General features: G+C 40.3%; 1 protein-coding gene across 4 annotated transcripts in view; it reads right to left on the reverse strand.

The window, feature by feature from the left end:
* LOC102079407 (furin-like protease kpc-1) overlaps positions 1-20,194 on the reverse strand; it is a 209,374-nt gene that overhangs the window by 50,676 nt on the left and 138,504 nt on the right. For all 4 annotated transcript variants that reach the window (XM_005472550.4, XM_019364583.2, XM_025911397.1 and 1 more), the window contains one exon: positions 9,860-9,973. In XM_005472550.4, the coding sequence (XP_005472607.1) occupies positions 9,860-9,973 (114 nt within the window). The remainder of the gene's footprint in view (positions 1-9,859; positions 9,974-20,194) is intronic.

The raw sequence follows: 20,194 nt of genomic DNA on the forward strand, positions 1-20,194 counted from the left end.
AATGGAACAAGACTAAAAAGTGTTTTTCTTTGATAAAACTTCCTGTTATTTAAAAATTAAAGTACTATCTATGTAAGTGTTATTTAAACAAACACAGCAGAGGTTAAAAAAAAAAAAATGGAGTTCTTGAAGGCGAATAGTAAGACCAACATTTCAGTGCTGCAAGCAGGCCACTAAAGAGGGGAATGTAAAGACTCCCACTGTTCTCACTGGTACAAAGTTGGCCGAACACAAATTTTTCAAGTGAGATTGGGCTTGGGTCCATCCATGCCTTCATATTTAGATTGCATCTCTCAGATTTCTTTAAAGTTTTCAGCATTAACACACTTTTAGTTTCAACTCATGCTTGAAATTACTTTGTACAGCAGAAGAATACAGCTAGAAATACTTAGCTAGCTGCACTATGTCAAACAGGAAATTTGCAGCTTAATTGTGAGCGTGTGTTTGGTCTATCACGTGTTGGGATGAGGCATGTTACATGTGTATGATGCAGCACAGCTCAAGTTGTCTTTCTGCAAAAGCTTGCAGGCTTCACCCCATTTGTGTTACAATACTGCGATAACCTTCAAAATCTTCACTCAAAATGATTTTACACCACAGCAGTTATAAGTTTTCACCGGCTCTCTTCTTTTCAGTGTGGTTTCAAGAATTTACACAGAACCTATGGTTGTCCATTTGTTTACTGAATTCTACCAGGATATTTTAGACAGTGGGGACTTTATGACTTGATATGTTAATCAAAAATATCTACAGACATCATTTCTAGAAGCCAGGGATGACATTTGGTATCATCATCATTTATAAAGAGAAAATAACTGTTACTGCTTTTTGTCGATGTAGACAGTATAAAAGATTTCACCGTATAAAAATTCATCATAGCGATAGCTTTTAAAGGTCCTTCGTGTGCTCACAAGGCCTTCTACTTAGTATGCTTCCTGCACCTGCGTGTCTTTATATCTGAAAGTGTGTCATTGTGCCTGTGTGTCTCCTTTTCCTCTACCTCCCATCCTCCCGCTGTTGCTCGCCGAGGTTCTTTTATTCCCTCCTGAGCGGCTCTGTCACCCATGTCGCCGGGGGACAAGGAGAATGTGGCGTTTTTTCCCCTGGATCAAAAATTTACGAGCAATTAAAAGGCGGCCGACGCCCAGCATCCATCAACCCCTGCGTGCAGCCAGGTTGGGTGAGGGGGACTTGCAGTAAACCACAGGCTATATACTTTTATATCTGTTTTCCCTCCGAAGAGGGAAGGTTATGACAAAATTATGTTTTACCGTTCCTGGATCCGACCACGATGTAGACATCTTTCATGAAACAGGCTCGTTGGAGGTCAGAGCCTTTGGAAGGGAGGACAGACGGAGAAATATGTACGTGTATGCATGTAAAAGTGTGCGTACTGTTCATGTCGGGTGATTTTCAAAACCACGGCAGAGGCCTTAAAAACAAAAAGAATGGCTCTTTCAGTTGCTGAGGGAAGAGTGACCTAATTACTCTGTTGTTTATTACTGCAGAGCTCTGATTTATGTCCCCGAGCTGATGAAATTTCAACACTGAGTCTTCCTCGTCAATAACGACACATTCTTTCTGTATTTGATTACGCAAACACACACAGCCGTGCACAATGATCCATTGCGACACACCTAATACACAAAAAGGCACGCGAGGCCTCATACATCAACGCAGTCACTCTTTCACTTTTTCTGGCTCCTCGCGACAGGCCCAGACTCATTTGCATCCTTAATTGTGTTGTAATGTACTTTTAATTTGAAAATGGAGGCAATTAATTATTTTGATATGGAACAAAATGCCGCAAATGTAAACATTCTAATAGTTCTCCATGAACAGAGTATCATTTTTCAAAAGAGGGATTGAATCTTATCTCATTTTTTAATGCCATAACAGTTTTTCCCCCCGTTTTTTTTAAAGACACCATTTCACCACTCATGCATTCTCCTTGATATTCACTTTGTTTTTTTTGCAACCGGGGCAGCGTTTCTTTGATCTATTCCACCACTGTTATTTTCTATCTCAATCTCCCACAGGATAATTACTGTAGTTGCACCTATGCTATCAGAAGAGATTAAATGAAATTAAGCCCGTCTGGACGTTCTGCTTGTTCTCGTACGTCATCCCTCTGCTGCAGACTCTCCTCCTTCTATTTCTAGGTTAGAGAGGCTTCGAGTGGAGATGTGAAACGCAGATTTGTTGCTGTTTCTTTCTTTTTTTTCCTTCCCTTCGCAGACCATGTGATCAATAGGTGTCAATGTTCAAAGACTACAGAGCAACGCCAGAGGAGAGGAAAGGAAAGGAGAGAAGAGGGAGATCCATTTGTAGAGTTCCTAGAAAAAAAACTGACACATTCACTCCCTCAGTCTGATAAACTCAGCTCGGAGAGAGACAGGATGGATGCGTGTTATTCCTTTTTCCTCTTTTCACCCATTTCCATCACCTTTCTTTCTCTCTCCCCTCTCACACTCATACACACAGTTTTTTTGTCCTTTTATATCTCTATTCCCCCCCAACACCCCCGCACTCTCTCTTCTGATTCTCCTGAGGGTGCTGGGAGCCGGCTGACATCACAGCCGGCCCGGCAACAGCCTATAAATTATGAGTGACAAGTCTTTGGACCAATAAAAGCACCACCATATTTCATGCACAGTAAATCTGATTGCAGATTGCTGTGGCGTGTGGCGGCTGACATGTTTATTGTCGTCATGGCAGTGGGAGCAGAGGGTGGAGAGGCGGAGGGTGGTGGGTCGCTCCCCAACATCAGAGTTTTTTTTTTGTTGCTTTTTACGAAAGCTCCCAGTCTATATGGAGGTCAAACAGATGGGAACTCTAGGATGCGTGCGACCCATTCCACCCACCCAACGCCTCGCCAAATCCCCCAACACACACACATCAATGCCAACTCACCCAACATCTATAAGGAAGCTATTTTTCCTGCAGCTTTAACAAAGCCATGCAGTCGATGCTTTCTCTGCAGCCATCTGTCCCCAATCCGCACATGCTCCCAACAAAACTTTTAAAGAGGTTACATCCAGCAACTCTGATTTTCCTCAATTAAAGCGAAAGCTAACTTTTTGAAAGAAGAAATAATGTTCTACTCTGTTGTTTGCGTTTTGTGTCCATCCTGCGAACACCGTCTCGCTCTGACGGATCAGTAATCCTCTGCTGTACAGCCTCTAACTATTGATGCTGTTTGATTAATGTTTGCTAAAAACTGCACTTCAAAGCTGTTATTTGAATCTTCACAAGAAACTCGAGTTTGCGACAGATTGGCGCCGACAGCATGGCAAAGTCAGTCTTTATTGAGAGGACTAACATGCTGATTTCGGTAACAAAATGAAACTTCTGGACAATAAGAAAAATATTTCTTGATTTTAGAGGAATAGGCATCAGCTGAAAGACGTGGATCTGTATGAACACTGTGCAGTTTCTCTTTCCCCTCAACCCCCAACTTGCCGTGGCAGATGGCTGCCCCTACCTGAGCTGGCTCTGCTGACTTCCGGTTAAAAGTGAGTTTTTCCTTCCCACTGTCGCTAAGTACTCATTTTTTGCCAGGACAACATTTTGGGACTAAGTTATAAGGAAGCAATGTGTAAAAAAAAATGTAATTTCTATTAGCAGATTACAGTTATTTATCTATTACTTAGTTATTTTGTTGTAGTATGAATGGCCATGGAGGAGGTCTTTATTGGGAGCAAAGGCTGTAAAACATGAGAAAACACAGTTGTCCCAAATCTATGCCCTTTTCACATTTTCCAAAGCCTTCCACTCAGTGACACTCCTGCTAAAGGGAGCTGTGTAACTGTTGGGATTGGGTCTTACCTTATAATACCTTAAGGTAAGGTCTTACCTCACCTTTATCTTAATATCAAGTGCCTTGGGGCCACTGTTTTTTGAGTTGGTGCCAAATAACTAACTCTGAATTGAATTTCTACAACATAGTATTGTTGCTCACTCCTAAAGTGGCCCTATACTTTTTTCTTATGTCTGCCCTATGCATGTCTAGGGGCTGGTCATTGTAGATATGATCAAAGCTTTAAATAATTAGGTCAGCAGATTTGAATGTAGTCCCTGTGAACCATAAGCTCTGGCTTCAGATTGCTCTAAACACTCAGTTTCAGAAAGCTTTTTCTACACTGTATGGTGTCAGTGACAGCAGATATCCTTAATTTGGTCTTCTCATACATACAACTGCTGTTCAGACCTGCTATTTATGAAGGTGAGCCAATGAGACAAAATGTTCAAAGACAAAGCAGACAGTGGATGGACTAAATGAAAAAAGGATCTGTACAATAAATAAGAATAAATAAGGATTATTTAGACTCAGAATCATGCAAGTTCCACTAGTTGAGTCCAAAAAGATTTAAAGTTGAAATTAGTTTAACAGATCTACTTTATGTCTGTCCAAAGCCTACTTTTAGAAACATAATTCTGTACAGTTGGACTATTTTATGGTAATAATAATATTAATAATGAAAACACACTCTGCTCTTTATCATTTTCTTCCTGATTTTATTTAAGCCATCTTCTTCTCAGGACCTCAAGTAGTAATGAAAGCATCTCTTGTCCAACCTCATACAGCGACGCGCTTCAGGACCGTCTTTCATTTTCTTAAACCTGGATCCTCTCATTACAGATATCACATCTAATCTTTAATGTACTGCAACAACCTTATTGATGGTAAGTGACCCTGTGCTCGTGGCACTACCTAGTCCACCCGTCCTGACGCATGTAATAAACCATTCTTTATAATTAGTGTGGCCGCTGCAGTATGATCAGGGCATTACAAGTCCTCTGCCATAGCCCCTAAATGGGCAGATTTCAACAGACGCCCGCTGGTGTGATCGGCATCATTATATTTTAATTAATCCATTCTTCTCACAGCAACACAGTAATTACAATCTATTTTATGACATGGCATGCTGCGAAAGAGGGGATGGATGAGAGAAATAAGAAAGGAGTGAGCGAGAATAACAGCGAGCAAAAGGGGAAAAGGAGAGGACAGAAGAGGAATGTTGAGGAAAAAAAACTACAAAGAGAGGCGAGGAGTGTTAGTTACAGCAAAGATGAGGAGAAGCAAGTTTAAGGTGAGTGAGACGGTGAGCAGAGAAAAGCATCACTAACACTATGACTGATTACCGGTATGTCATCGCCTGGCAGACACTGTGAAAGCATTGTAAAACCGTTTATGGGATGTCTAGAAGAGCATGGGTTTCTCTCTCGCTCGCTCACTCTGGTTCTACAGTGAGAGAGAGAGAGAAGCTCCAGTCCCTCCAGCCTGTGTCTGTAAATCATTGCAGGTACGGACACTCAGACACGCTGTGGGTGTGATAATAACATTAGAGGATTACAATGACACTCCTCCCCGGACAAGATCACCTGTCTCAACTGTCATAAAACAGACTGCTGCTTTTTGTGGTTGAAGCACTTTATATATGAGGAGAGTGTGGAGGTGTGAGCACAGACAAAAGAGGTGTGTGTGTGTGTGTGTGCGTGCATGTGGAAACAGCATCAGTGGATAGGTAGTAGAAGTCTGGTTGTTATGTTAACACCTGAGTACTAAGGTTAAACAGATAAAATGTTAATATGTGTTAATGTGTTTTGAGATTTTCTCTTACTTATATTTTGTTATCAAGCCAGAGGTTACATGTGGTTAGAGTTCCCAGTCCACAGCGAAAGCTTCAGCCTGCCTTGTTTGCAGTGTCACACATCAGGTCACTGCTAGAGGTTGACTCCCAGATATAAACTGTACATAAAAGATGGACACCGCTCCCGGGTATTGCAAGTGAAGCCAACAGGGCACTGAATAAGGATGACAACTTTGGTTCAGAATAGGTTGAGATGTTTTTACACCAGTGGTGTTTAGTCAGTTTAAATCACGTTTGTTTTCCCCCTTTGGCATGGATCTTTTGCCCAGCTTGATTGTGGTGTGGAAGTGATCCGACCCAACTACTAGGTGTAAGTGCAAGTTTGAGCGAAACACCTTCCCATAGCCAGGTAAGCTTGGATGTGGCAACATACTGTAGATGTGCAAAGGTCAGTACAGGCTAAGAACTAGCTGCAAAAGGAACATAAAATCTTTATGTTTTCTAAAAAACAGTCCAAAAAACAGCACTTTGTTATTATATTTACCTTTCTTGCTCCACCCCAGACACATCTGGCCAATAGGCAGAATGAAAAGTGTCATCTGGCTTGTAATCCATCTATAATAATAAAGGTTATCCTCTCTGATGCAGTTCATGTGGACAGCATCAGATTTTAATTTATATCTGCTCTGATTAGTTTCATTGCTAAACTGCTAAATCATTTCATTATTTAGCAATCCGTTTGCTAAATAAAGACAGAGTAGTGCAACAAAAATGAGTGAGACTTTCACTTCCAGACTCAAGGGTAATATATCTCATCCTTCTTTTCTACTCTTCGGTTTGCTAGCTTGGTTTGAAACATGGAGAGCTGGACATGATGCTGCTACTCAACCTTCTTCTCAGTGTTTCCAAGAGGCCACTTGTGCTGTTGCCATACAAAAAAAATCCCCAGTGGTCGGTTAAGTATATTCCCCAAAGAGCACAAAAATAAAAGACATGCTAGTAAAACTGTTGACAAGACTATCAATACTCAGTGAATCAAAAGGAGCTTTATATTCACGAACCTACAGATGAAAACAATACTGCACGTGTGCAGTTGGCGAGACAATGTGGAAGCAAATCTGAAAACTGAAATGCCATTGAGCACATCTGCCAGTTGAGCAGTTTATATTTAACTGACTGGCTGCCATCTTTGAAAATGAAGCTTGTGTGGAAGTTCAGTAAAGAAGATCTGTAATCACTCATCTGACTGTTTTCCCGGATGTTCAGCTGCTAGACTGTTCTTTGCATCACCTCCACATTCCCACGCTATCAAACTCAATACTGACATCATTACACTAGTCCAATCATCTTCTTGCCCACCTTCATTGAGCCAATGAGCCTCCAATGTGCTTTAAATCTCAGCGCTCTTCCATCATTCTCACATCATTCTCAGAATATCATCTGTGCAACCCACCTCCTCCTCATTTCTGCCTTACTTGAGTCTCTCAAAGCTCCATCCAAGCCTCCGTCTTCACCACTGCCACCATGCTCTTCCATGATGGGTCATCGGAGCCTAACCACTAAATATATTAATTCATTTCTCTAATTTAGCTCAATAGATTCAGTGGCCAACTTAAGTAGCTATAATGCCCCAGACTAAATAGAGACCGACAAATTTGCAGGGTATGCCCTTCTAAAGATAGCAGTTTCAAAGTTTTAGTGATGTTTTCAATGGTTAAGAAAAAATTAGAGTTCACAGGTATAATTAATGGAATCATACTTTTTATAAATCTGCCCATAAAACTTCCTTTATGCTCTAAATCTTTTATCTGGCTGTATTATATTTTACGCCTACAAGATGCCATGAAGCATACAGCACAGGTGTAACGTAATTGAAAGATTATCTTTATTATCGACACAAGCAACATATATCCTACAAAGCAGCAGCTGATGGTTCATCTGCATTTTTTATCTGTTATTTACAATCGAGGCAAAAAGTCACTAGTAATAACTGTAATTAATTAAAATTATTCATTCCCAGGCAGGAAGATAATGATTTTGAACTACTTTGCTTTTCAGCAGTAAAAACATTTAGAAATGAAGAAATACTGCTGAATTTCTGAATTCACAAATATGCAGAAAAAGGTCAGAAAGTTTCAAATATGATTGTTACACAACAGCAGCACAAATTTTTAAGTCAACATTGTGACATTTTTAGTGCCTTTGACAGCAGCTACAACTTCTCATTATACAACATGGCCCGCAGTAATTTGATATCAATTTTTAGTAACTCAAACTAGGTCACTAATCATTTGCACTACAAATTCAAAAATACTGATACTGCCAGTGCTACCCCTCAGTCTCCTAGTAGATGTACCAATGGTATAAATTTGGAAAGCCCAGATGAGATCTCTTTGGAGTTATGTTCAGAAGATTTTCAGAAAACTTGACCTCTAACCTTGAGGTCAAGGTCACCAATTTTTACGAGATGCACTTATGGTATCAAATTGAAAACCTCCTTGAGCCCGGTCCTGGCTCAGAGAGGTTTCTTCCTGTTAAAAGGCAGGTTTTCCTTCCTGCTTTCACCAAGTGCTTATACAAAGGGGGCCTTCTGATTGTTGGGGGTTTCTATATATTACTGTAGGGTTTTCATCTTACAGTGTAAAGTGCCTTGAGGCAACTGTTGCTGGGATTTGTTGCCATATAAATAGAGTAAAATCAAACAGAACTGAATTGATTTGAAATGAATTTTAATTAAATCGTTTGCCCAGATGACTTTTCACATTTTAGTTAAACAAAATATTTGTTATATAGGCAAATATTGGAGAGTGAGAATATTTACAGGTAAAGCGACTGTACAATTCATCTGCCACAGGAGATGCACAAAACAATTGCTTTTTTAAACTATTTGAATCATTCAGTGGATATATGATGTCATCTGTTCTTCCTATTGAATATTTATTTGAAGTTTGGTAATTAGGGGTTATTGCCAGAAATATTTATAGTGATGCTGGCGACCAGAATGTAGTTAGTTAATCATTGATTACAAGTTATTGTTGATGCTAAATTCGAGATATTGCGTTCACGAGAATGGGACAGACAACCTGAAAACAGTGAGAGAGCTGAGTGAGTCATTGTTGGCATCTGATGTCGATAGTTATAATAACCTTTTTTAAAAATAAAAAACATAAAAAAGGAGGTATAAGGCAATGAGGTGCAAGTGAGGTCAGAGGAGGTGAAGGAGGCGTTGTCTCCTGTTGCTGTTGCAGCAGATGAGTCATCTACAAGCTGAGGTTCATGAACAAGAGAGCACTTATGCTAGCCAATCGAGCTCAGAGGTTCTGAAGTGGTTTTGTATTATATAAACATCATGAAGGGAAACCTTTCCCATATGATTATAAAGAAGAAAAAGACAACATTTGCCTTTTGTCTATCTACATATAAAATAAACTGACTAAGAAACATTTTATAATCTAATCAGGAGGCGAAGAGAAGAGGAGGAGACAGCAGAGCAGATAAGGAGTGTCACAGAGAGATGAGACACCAAAAAGAGCTCCTGGAGAGGTGAAGAAGAGGAGGGTATCAGATAGATAACACACAGAGTTAACGCAGTTTGTCACAGTTCATGTTCGTCACAGCACAAACAGGGCAGTTGTCGCATAATAGAAGATTATAAGAACAGAAGCTCGGGAGATCCGGATTGGTCGATTTTATTTTGAAGTATTGGCAACATACAGTCAAGCCTATGACTTCTTCATTTACATCATGGCTATAATTCTTCTGTTCTCCTCTTACCGTTGGAAATAAACATGACAATGAAGATGAAAGGGAAGTCAGATTGCACTTGTTTTGTTTTTTACACTTTATGTTAGGGAACCATCTTAGGAACCTTTACCACATTCATTTTACTCATATATACACTCAAAAATTTATTGGGTGAAAATCTAAAAAATTTTAGGGCTGGGCAGAGCCATCCCCACCCACCACCAAATATTTCACGGTCCTTACGACGCCCCTGGGGGTTATATTTTTGCAATTTTTCTTGGACTGGAGAAATGATTTTATAAAGTCTGTGCTGTCTGCACAACCTCGGGGTAAAAAAAACAAACAAGTGTTTCAGCTATGTAATTTAGCTCATAAAAACCTATACACCTAATGATTAATGCGACTGATTAATACATTAATTAGTTTACTAGTAAGTTAAGTAGGCGAGATGCTGGCAGACTGCTGGGACTAACCCCAGAGGTAACGCCACATGTTTGTGTTGCATGCATGTTTTACGGTACCTATGGTGAACATGGTATCCTGCTGCATTGATGTTCCAGCCAGGCTCTTTAGGGTCGGGGATCTTTGCTGTCTTGGCGATCAGATGCTGAACATCCCTCCACGTCAGCTCAGGACTAGGGCAAGAGACATAAAACAGAATATCATCAAACGCATCCTTCCTTTCGGCCTGTGTTCTACACCGACTGAAACCACAGAGGAAACACTTCAACTCTGCGTGATACTCTGAAAAGAAACCTGCAGGGAGCTCAGCGCTCCAGTCTTGTGCAGAAAAAAGCTGGAGGACGGTTTTATGGGGCGTACAACACATTTTATCAGGCCCACATGTAAAGCTTGCACTGTATTAATGCAAAGGTTTATTGATACATAAACTGCCGCGATGAGACGCTGCCATACCTTTAATAGCAGGTCCTCTAGACATAAAAGCACCTACTTAAAGTCAAGCTTACATTTTTAATAATGGTGTCACTAAAAACTGTGAATCCAACAAAGAATATATGAGACTTTAACAAAAGAGCCAAGAGAGTCGAATGTAGAAAAAGTCTTCTTTTTAATCCCGGGCAGGGGAATTCTAATGGAGCGGACTCAAGTGTCATGTCAAGCAATATACTAATGGAATCCAATTAAGACCTTTAAACTGTGCAGAGAGCTGGAGGATATTAGCTCAGTTTTCTATAACAAAAGACCAAAGGGTCGTCAATGAGGGCTTTTTCAGGATATAAAAAGCATAAAGGAAATTGGGTTTTTCTGCTTTATCCACTCATTATTGTTCCCTAAGAAAATGACTTGAATGGAGCATAAGAAAACCGCTTGGCTACCCATTCTGAACACCTTTTCTTTTTTTTTTCCTGTTCCTGAGGAGAAACGCTTCTGCTGTGTGCCTCAACATCTGTACACAGGCACTCATTTCTCCAGTACAGAAGGATAGAATGAAGGTAATTAAAGGTATACTACACAGCTAATTTCTCCCATCATTAATGATAAAACTGCAACACATCATGCATGCATCCGGCTTCGCGCTAAGGTGTAACGTCACAGTCAACGGCGAAATCTGCACTAAGACGTGGAGATTTAAAAAAAAAAAAAAAAGCCCTTTGGAAAGTAAAAGGGGGAAAAAACCCACAAGTAGCCTCTTCATTATTGTGCTGCTGGGTGTTAGACATCTTGGGAAATATCAGGCGCAGACATAAACAGATGTATTCCATTCACGTATTTGAAAAAAATAAAGCAGAACAAAAGCGGGGAGAGAAGCTTTCATTAGCAGCATAAAACAAAACCCTGGCAAGCAGCGCGAACAAGCAGCTAAAACAACATGATAGGAATAATACCAGTAACACTAATAATAGACGGATAGAATGAAACAAAACACAACGCACAAACAATTATTTTAAGCTTTGATTTCAAAGGGATTGGACTGTGTGCGTGCGCGTGCGTGCGTGGGGTGGTGTGTAAGCTTTGTACTTTTGAACTGTTGCTGCTCACTGCGTGCGTGCGTGTGCGTGTGTGTACGAGTGTGCGGTCTGTATTATATATTAGCGGCAGCAGCGTGATTCTGCTGTGTGCACTCCCCCACCTCTATCATCAGCACCACCACCACCACCATCACCCCTCTGGTGGAATCAGAGAAAGCCCCGCGGCCCCGGCTGGTTTGCATAAAGCAAACAAAATTAAATTTGCTTTGCTAAATCAAAGCATGTATGGTATTCCAAGCTGCTCTCTCTGGGACAAATTACTTCAAACGGCCTCCTTTGTATCATAACAGAATAAAAAAAAATAAAAAATCAGCCCAATCAGCGGCTCTCCAAAACCCTCGACTCGGGAATTAATTATTGAACCGAGGGCTTTTCTCTCTCCTAGCAGTCCGCGACACAGATCTATTTATTTTGGAAAAGTCGTTTTGCTCTTAAAAACACACTGTTGGCTGAGAGAGCAGTGCTGCTATCTCCCTCTCTCTCGCTCTCTCTCTCTTTCGCAGTGTTTTCACTCCTCTTTGCAGCACAGCCCCTGAAGGGACGTGTGAATAGGTTTAGGCCACGAAATTAATATGAAAACCCCACGACCAGCATCCGCCATAGTGCTGGTTAAACAGAACTATTGCTTATGCTGTAATGGACTTAAGATGAACTGAGCTGTTAACTTGTGAGGTTTATTTCAGACAGAGGTGGCTGGGTTTTTTTCCCTGCAGGAGCTCTTTGTAGGAATGCTAGACTGCGTGTTTCTTTCTTTCCACTGCTTTTAGTTTAGTTGCCACAAGTTCAAAGCACTATTAAAGTAGAACAATACAAGTTAATGATGGTTTCTATACTAAGTTGCGCCAATATCTCTAGTAATCCACTAATTATTTATGACATCCTAGATGTATTTATATTTTCGACCACCTATTATATGGTGGAACAGTGGAGCAGTGGGTAGCACTGTTGCCTCGCAGAAGGTCCTGGGTTCAAATCCACCATCCACAGCCTTTATGTGTGGAGTTGTGTGTTTTTTCCCCGAGTCTGTGTAGATTCTTTCTGGGTACTCCGGCTTACTCCCACAGTCCACAGCCAGTGCAGTTAGTGGGGTTAGGTTTAATTGGTGATGTGAATGTGAATAGTTGTCTCTCTGTGTTGGCGACCTGTCTAAGTTGTCCCCTATCACCCTGTAGCAGCTCCAGCCTCCTCGTGACACTGAACTGAATAAGAGGGAGAAAAAGGATGGATGGATGCAGCCAGCCTCACATGTAGAGTTTAACCAAAAACATTTGTGGAAAACATTGCCTAAAGTTGAATGCATCAAGTAGCAGCAAGATTGTAAAGTCTAACGGGGATTCTTTTTGAAGCTGTTACTATGTTGTATTTTTAGTGCGCTTAGAAAAGCATTTAACCGCAGACTGACTGCTACTGCAGCGAGTAAATGTCATATCTGGTTTGATGCCATTTAACAGCGCTATTACCAGCAGATTTTTTGGTGCATCCCCACCAGAAACCCGATCAGCTATTATCTACAAATGTCATATACAAAATTAAAAAAGCATAGATAAAATCGTTACTCGTGCTAGTTTGCAAAACAGGCTGCAGTAGAAGTTTATAGTGAAGGACTAGGTGGTGAAATACAATAGCTGTCAAGGTAGCAGCAATATGCTGTTTCATCTCTGGACACATCACATACTGTACCTGCCTAGAAGCCCTTCTGGTACCATGATAGCATCCCATTCTTTTTGATGTACCTTTATCATTATTTTCAGCATGCACGGCACTGCTTACCATTTTACCTTACAGAAAGCAGGTGATTACATGAAAATCAGTCAGAAGACAGGCGTCCTGTCTGGGACCATTATTATAAACTGAAATTTTACTTTTGTTTATAACTTGAATTTTCAGTCACTTTTTGGGGAGTGAAGATACCACATTTCATCATTAAGTTTAAAAAACAAAGCTCTCTTTCACGGCATTAACTGCTTATTATAAGAAAAACATCTCCAATCTGCAAGTTTTGTTGTCACAGTTAAATGTGCCACATCAGTAAAAACACCAGCAGAGCCTCATGGTGTCCATTTCAGATATAGAGGGACTCCTATTGAAGTCTGTCTGACTATAGAGTTTATATTACACTTCGGAAACACCTGCTGTGTTACAACACGATGCTGACAGGCCCTGACCAAGCTACAGAGTGTCCTGATTTGGGACTGAGAATTGATTGACTGTTGTTTGCTAGCCAGATACCAAAGCTCTCCAGTTAACATACTTTCCTAAAGATTGTATTTGTAGCTTTAACTCTGTCACAATGACTGCACACAACACCAGCACTTACCTGATTCTACTGAAATGAACTAATCCCAACTTTTTTTTTTCTTTTTAAATGCCGCTCTGACTTTAAGCCTTTAAGCTGAAATGTTTCGAAAAGAATGCTGGGATTACTTCTGCTGCACATAGGACAAACATACGACAACTCGTACACAACAAACTAAGAAAATCCGTGGAAGGACTCGTGTTTCCTGTCATGGATTATCTTACTCTGTCGAAGCTGTTTTCACTAGTGTGAAATTATAATTGCTGACAGCGTCGTCTTCTGTGAGCTAAACTGCGATGTTCGGAATAGAGGAGCCGAGTGATCGCTGGTCTGCGGGGGCAGAGTGCGGCTGTATATGAGCAGCCCCTCAAACCCTAACAGCCGTCATCTCCTCGCCAAGGCTCACAAAGCAGCACAGCAGCCATCACAGTGAGCACACAACTGTTTACAAATCCCCAGTTAATAGGATCAGGCCTCATTGACTGGGCCGCTTCGATGTGTCTGATGTAATCTATTAGCTGTATGATAGTCAGTGTCTCAGTCCAATCGATAAACCTGGGCCTCCATATTGCTCCACTGTGGACTGTTACTCCTCTTTAGTGCTGCTTAGAATGCAGGCTTAGTGGCTATAAAAAGTGTGTGCTTGTGCGTGTGTCTGTGTGTATACTTATCTACTTATTCTTGTATTTTAGATACAATACGCACTTGTATGAAATTTTGAGTTTTTTTAGTATTTTTGCTTTAAAACACAGCTGATGTGAAACACTTGCAAATGTTAATTCTGCAGCATTTCAAAGCATTAAGGAAAGAAACGAAACATATTTGTGTGTGTTGTGTAATAACGCTGACACTAAACATGTATAATAAACATGCATCTACACACGGGTGTAATACTCTACCATACAACAGTCCATATGTGTGTCTGAATGTGGCTTTTCTGTACGTGGAGTGTCTGGAAGTGCATGTTCATGCGTGTGCGCTCTGTGTTTTTGTGCGCGAGTGTGTCTGTAGCTGGTATAACTGGGTTTCCAATTAAGTTGAACCACAGGCTGGATCAATGCTAGTCCTCTGTGTGCAGGAATGAGAAGCCCTGGGCCCTCCGAGCATGCCCACGAATAATTTATCACTCACACTGGGCCCAGGCAGAGAGGAGGAGGGGGGGGGAGGAGGAGAAGGACTGGCATGAGGAGAAGGAGACAGGGAGCGTGAGGACAAAGTGTCCAGCCCGGAGAGAGAACGGCAAAGATGGGCAATCGAGGAGACAGAAAGATGGAGGGGTGAAGAAAGCAAGAGAGAGCAAGACCCAGAGGAAAACAATGTCAGCTCTCGATCATTTAGAAGCATCACTCTCCACTATTTTTTTTTCTTCCAGTAAACAAGCATTGAAAATGAAATACTGTAGGGAGCACAAGCTATGTAATTCTTTTAACCATACTTTCAAATGCTGTAAGCTGGAAAGAGAGGAGAAAAGATAAATAGAGCCATTATTTTACTGTCAGTTTTCCAAAAATCTGTCACTTTCATGTTCCCACAATATAAAGGAAAGTCTTGTTGATTTGACTATATATTTTTGCATGATCAATCAATAATATTTTTATCTGGGTTATGACTTACATAATTTTACAAATTTAGCTTAACACATTGTAACTTGTAATGTTTTTTTATACTCCTCACACTCATCATAAACATGAATGTCATGGTAAATTTGGGCCTTTATTACTTTTTTAACTGTTCTTTTTTCAAAGGTAGAATTACTGTACAGTACAAATCTTAATGGATTTAAAAATGAATAACTGGGTTGGAAAATTATTTGGGATCTTCTTGAATCCACGCAGGGTCAAATTTATGCATGCATAGTCAAATACATCCAAACACACAAGGAGAATTATAGATGGAGTGGTCTTACGGAGCCATTTCTAAACAACAGCTAATTCCAAGATCAAACAAGTAGAAATTATTCTGATTTGTTACCACTTTTCCCCAAAGTGGATCTGGAAGAAGACCTAAACTGTCACCCTCTGATGAGAGGAAATGAATTAGGATGTTAAGGAATGACTTAGGAACCACCGAGGCTCAAGCCTGCCATGAACTGAAAGCTGTTGGAGCAGCTTTGCACCCTGTGTGTGAGTTTTGCATCGCCATAGACTGAGAAGATACCAACCACCAAAGAAGCCCCTGGTCCAACACCGACATCTTCAAGCTGAAGTGAAATTCGCAGCTCCCTACACGGACAAGCCAAATGCCTTCTGGACAAAAATTTTGTGGTGAGATGAGACAAAGATTGAGCTATTTGACCACAGTGACAAGACAAGTTTGGAGGAGTAAACGTGAGGCTTTCAAACCTGAGACCACTGTACCAACTATCAACCATGGTGGTGGTAGCATCATGCTCAGGCGCTAGCTTGCTTTCAGTACACTGCACAAAGTGTATGGAATAATAAAGGAGGAGGACTACGTCTAAAGTCCTCAACTTCACCTCAAATCAACAGCTAGACCAGGGCTGTCGAACTCCAGGCATCGAGGGCCGGTGTCCTGCAGCTTTTAGATGACACCCTGGGTCAACACACCTGAATCAAATGATTAGTTCATTACCAGGTCTCTGGAGAACTTCAAGACATGTTGAGGAGGTAATTTAGCCATTTAAATCAGCTATGTTGTATCAAGGACATGTCTAAAACCTGCAGGACATTAAAACTTAAACACAATAAAGTGTTCCAACAGGGCAATGATCTCTGGCAGACATCAAACCTGGTTTTAGGATGGATAAAGCAGGCTAACCTTGAGCTTCTGGCCTTCTCAAAACCCAACTTTAACCCTATTGAAAGTTTGTGGAGCATGCTTAATAGCCTGGACCACGACAGGAAATCAACCAATTTAAATGAACTACACCAATCACTACTGAATTTCTTATATTAAAATGGCTTCTTTCTCTCCAATTAAATTGGCTTGTAAGTTTTTGTGTGATCCTGCTGACAAACAGTCAGTCAAAGAAATGGCAATTATCAAGACCTCCACCTCTGTTTATGCCTTGGTGGAAGAATTATAGTTGAGACACATTCAAATTTTGGCCTCATTTTGACCTCTGATGAAAACTAATGGGTTCACAAATGTGTGCATCAAATCTGTCAGTATATTTAGGTAGTAATTCATCTATCCTAAACCACAAAAGTCAATCTGAAAAATGGTGCTCAGTGTAAGACATTAAATGGCTATCCACTCATTGGTGGTTGGGCTATTTCTCAATATAAACCTCAAATTGAAAACATGGCGAGTAGCCAAACTTTAACCATTATCACCTCCATCTCTAAAGTAATAGGTTTCACTCCATCATGCATCATAGACGTATTTGCAGCTGGAAGAGACTGAAGCATTTGCATGCACCCTGATGCTCGCTTTACAGAAGCTCTGCATGTGCAATTTTCCTGTTCTTCTCTTTTTATGTTAACAGTAACTGAAGGAGAAATCACTAACAGTGGAGCTTGTTAGCCAGCAGGGTGTTATGTGCTGGTACAAGACGAGCAGCAGTTTAAACCTCACTGTCTCATCCCAGGCGGCACATCTTCTGCTTGGACACTTCGCATTAAGATCTGCAGAGCTACATCACAGCTCTAGTTGAAAAGCAGAGAAACTAACACACATGCAGATATAGATTTGCAGAGAAGCACAGAGCCGCCCACATAAACAGGCAAATGCACATAACAGAAGCAAAGTGCACACACACACACACACACACACACACATTAATACACATTTCACACAATATAAGAAACACAGTCTATCTTAACAACCCAAAAACATACGCAGATGTATAAACATACAGAGAAACGTATAAACGTAGATACAACACATCAACTGCTGAACACTTACACACATATATACACTGTCTCCACCCTGTGGAGTGTCAGAGTCCAATATTACCCCTGCCACTGTCTTTAGCTCGTCTCTATTAATCTCACAGTAGCGAGGCGTGGACTGGCAAGAAGCTCCACGTCGCTCTGTAATCTTCTCTTAATGTGCTGCACTCTAAGCCTAAGTGAACCCATTTGGAGTGACTGTGAGCAGACTGAGATTCCTCCCATGTTATCTGAACAAGTGTTACTAATGGGTTTATCAATTAGGCAAAGTCCAATAACTGCATGCCCGCAATCTCCTTTAAACACACTCCACTAATGTCGCCCTGAGTTCTGTGGTTAATGAGTACATGTGTACACGTGTGTGCTTGTATGATTGCAAGAACCATGACCAGTGCGTATGTTTGTCTGTGTTTGTGTGATTTATACTTCTCTGTGTGCGCACGTGAGTGTTTACACCACATAAACAGATGAGCGGCTAATATGCTTAATATGCATATTTGGATCTTTGCATAACAAGTTGGGGAATTATACTGTTCAATGTGTGTTTGCACATAAATAAAATCCTTTTACGTATAAAATTGTATCAAAGATATCTCTGTCTCTGTATTCATTCCTTCCTTTTCTAGTGTATATTCAATATATATATATATATGCTCCCAGCTTTGAATATTGTATGTGCGATGTATGCATGCATATTTTCTAATGAATAAAATTGTGGGAAAAATATATGTATGTTGTTGTTTTAAAGGTGTTAATAGTTAATTTTGTTTTCTCGTTTCACAGAAATGTGATTAAAGTTAGTACACTGGTCATTATTTTTAGTCATGTAGAGGTGGCAATGTTGGTCTCTCAGTTAGTTACTCAGTTGGCTGGTTCAGACTGAAATATGAAAGGAACTATTTGGAAAAATAGTCAGGATTTTTTTATATAGTCATCAGCCAGTTTTTCCTTTAGTCACACCATGAGGACATTTTTGTTTCTAAGCAAACAGTATTCAAAGCGATGCATAAAGCGCGGTACGCACATTCATGTTCCACTCAGACTGAACAGACTAAAGCACTGTATGATCGCAAAAAGCATGGCAGCCCAGAAAACAGATTAAATCCTCTCTGTTGCAAAAACCTGTCAGTGATGTATGAATGAAATAAACCTAAGAATGAATGTGACTCGCATGTTAAACAGGCAGGCTATCTAAGGTATGGTCTATAAGGCCAATGAGTTTTATAAGCATGTTAATCCCACACATATCTTACAATATGTATAATAGCAGTATCGTCACATATAGGTCATAAAAAAACCACCTCCTGCTGTGTATATATTTGTAAGAGGGCATAGATGACACTAACCTTCGCTGGTAGGCATTAACATCAGCGATATCATTGCTGAGGATTTGTGTGTGTGTGTGTGCGTCTGTGCATGTGGCACACTGGTTAAGTAAAGACCAATTAGAGTGAGTGGATTCACTTTTTTTATGTGCACCAATAAGAATACAGGCTGATTACCCCTTAACCCCCCACACAGAAGGTTATATGTACTATTTGTCTTTTCAATTCAAAGGATACAGACAGAAAGAGAGAATACTGGAAAAGGGAAGAGAATAAAGTATTCTAAAAAATGATGAACATGATTTTCATGTCCAAAGTGAAACTGTTATATTGCAGCTGATTTGATACATAATAATCATTTATTTGTGGTCTTTACCATAAGAACAATGATTTTCTTCTGTCTAAGCAACATTTATAAAAAGCCAGCTTTTCAGAAATGTTATTATCCAAAGAGAATACACTAATAAAACAGCTGATTGAATGCAGTTATATTCCAGATGGATGCTATTATCAAAATTCCACATATGGCTATCATACATTAGGCAATATTAGCTGTAACTAATGTTTAGTCATTTTAAATGAAGTCAATGAAATCACCCTCAGTTTTTTCTGTACTAAATGTAAATAATGCACATTGTGCTCTGATGAAGATTCATTTTCACTTTGGATAATACAAATGGCACATATATTTGCATGAATTTGCCATAAAGCACCTAGAGCAATGCATTGATGGCTAAACTGCCCAAAGAAATAGAAGTGCTTAAGAGATTTTATAAGTTCTTACTTGAGCAAAGGGAGCTAAATGATAAAATTGATCTGATCTGATCTCAGAACAGGTATGACTCGGGTTAAAGAGGAGGCAATCCATCTTTCTAGACAGCCAAAATAGTCAACTTGAAATGGATGGACAGAAAGGTGGACAACTGCATGTCCAAACTAGGAGGTGGAATCACAGCAAAGCCCAATGTCCATCCCCTCGTGAGCAAATGGATAGACAGATTGATAAATGGACTGAGAGAAAACAGAGATAAAGTGACAAACATGGTGATAAAGTGAACAAACACAGACAGAAAGACTGACAAACAGGATGAGTGAAGAATTGATTTGGTCTCATGGTTCATTGGACAGCCGTCAAAATGGATGGAGGGAGACGGATGGCAAAGCAGGCAGACAGGCCAACATAGACACTGACACCTTGACACAGGAACAAGTTGAAGGATATTCTGAAAGCACAGAAAGCAATCCATAGAAGCTTCTTTATATCAGCACTGAAGAGCGCATCACCACAATGCCAGCAGAAAATCTTCTGTATTGCCAGTCTTGCTTTTTTGACAGTCATGATCTATTTTTTGAAAACAAAATCACGACTACAGGAAAACAGAAACATTAA

This window comes from Oreochromis niloticus, linkage group LG11 (genome assembly GCF_001858045.2).
Source record: "Oreochromis niloticus isolate F11D_XX linkage group LG11, O_niloticus_UMD_NMBU, whole genome shotgun sequence".
NCBI lineage: Eukaryota > Metazoa > Chordata > Actinopteri > Cichliformes > Cichlidae > Oreochromis > Oreochromis niloticus.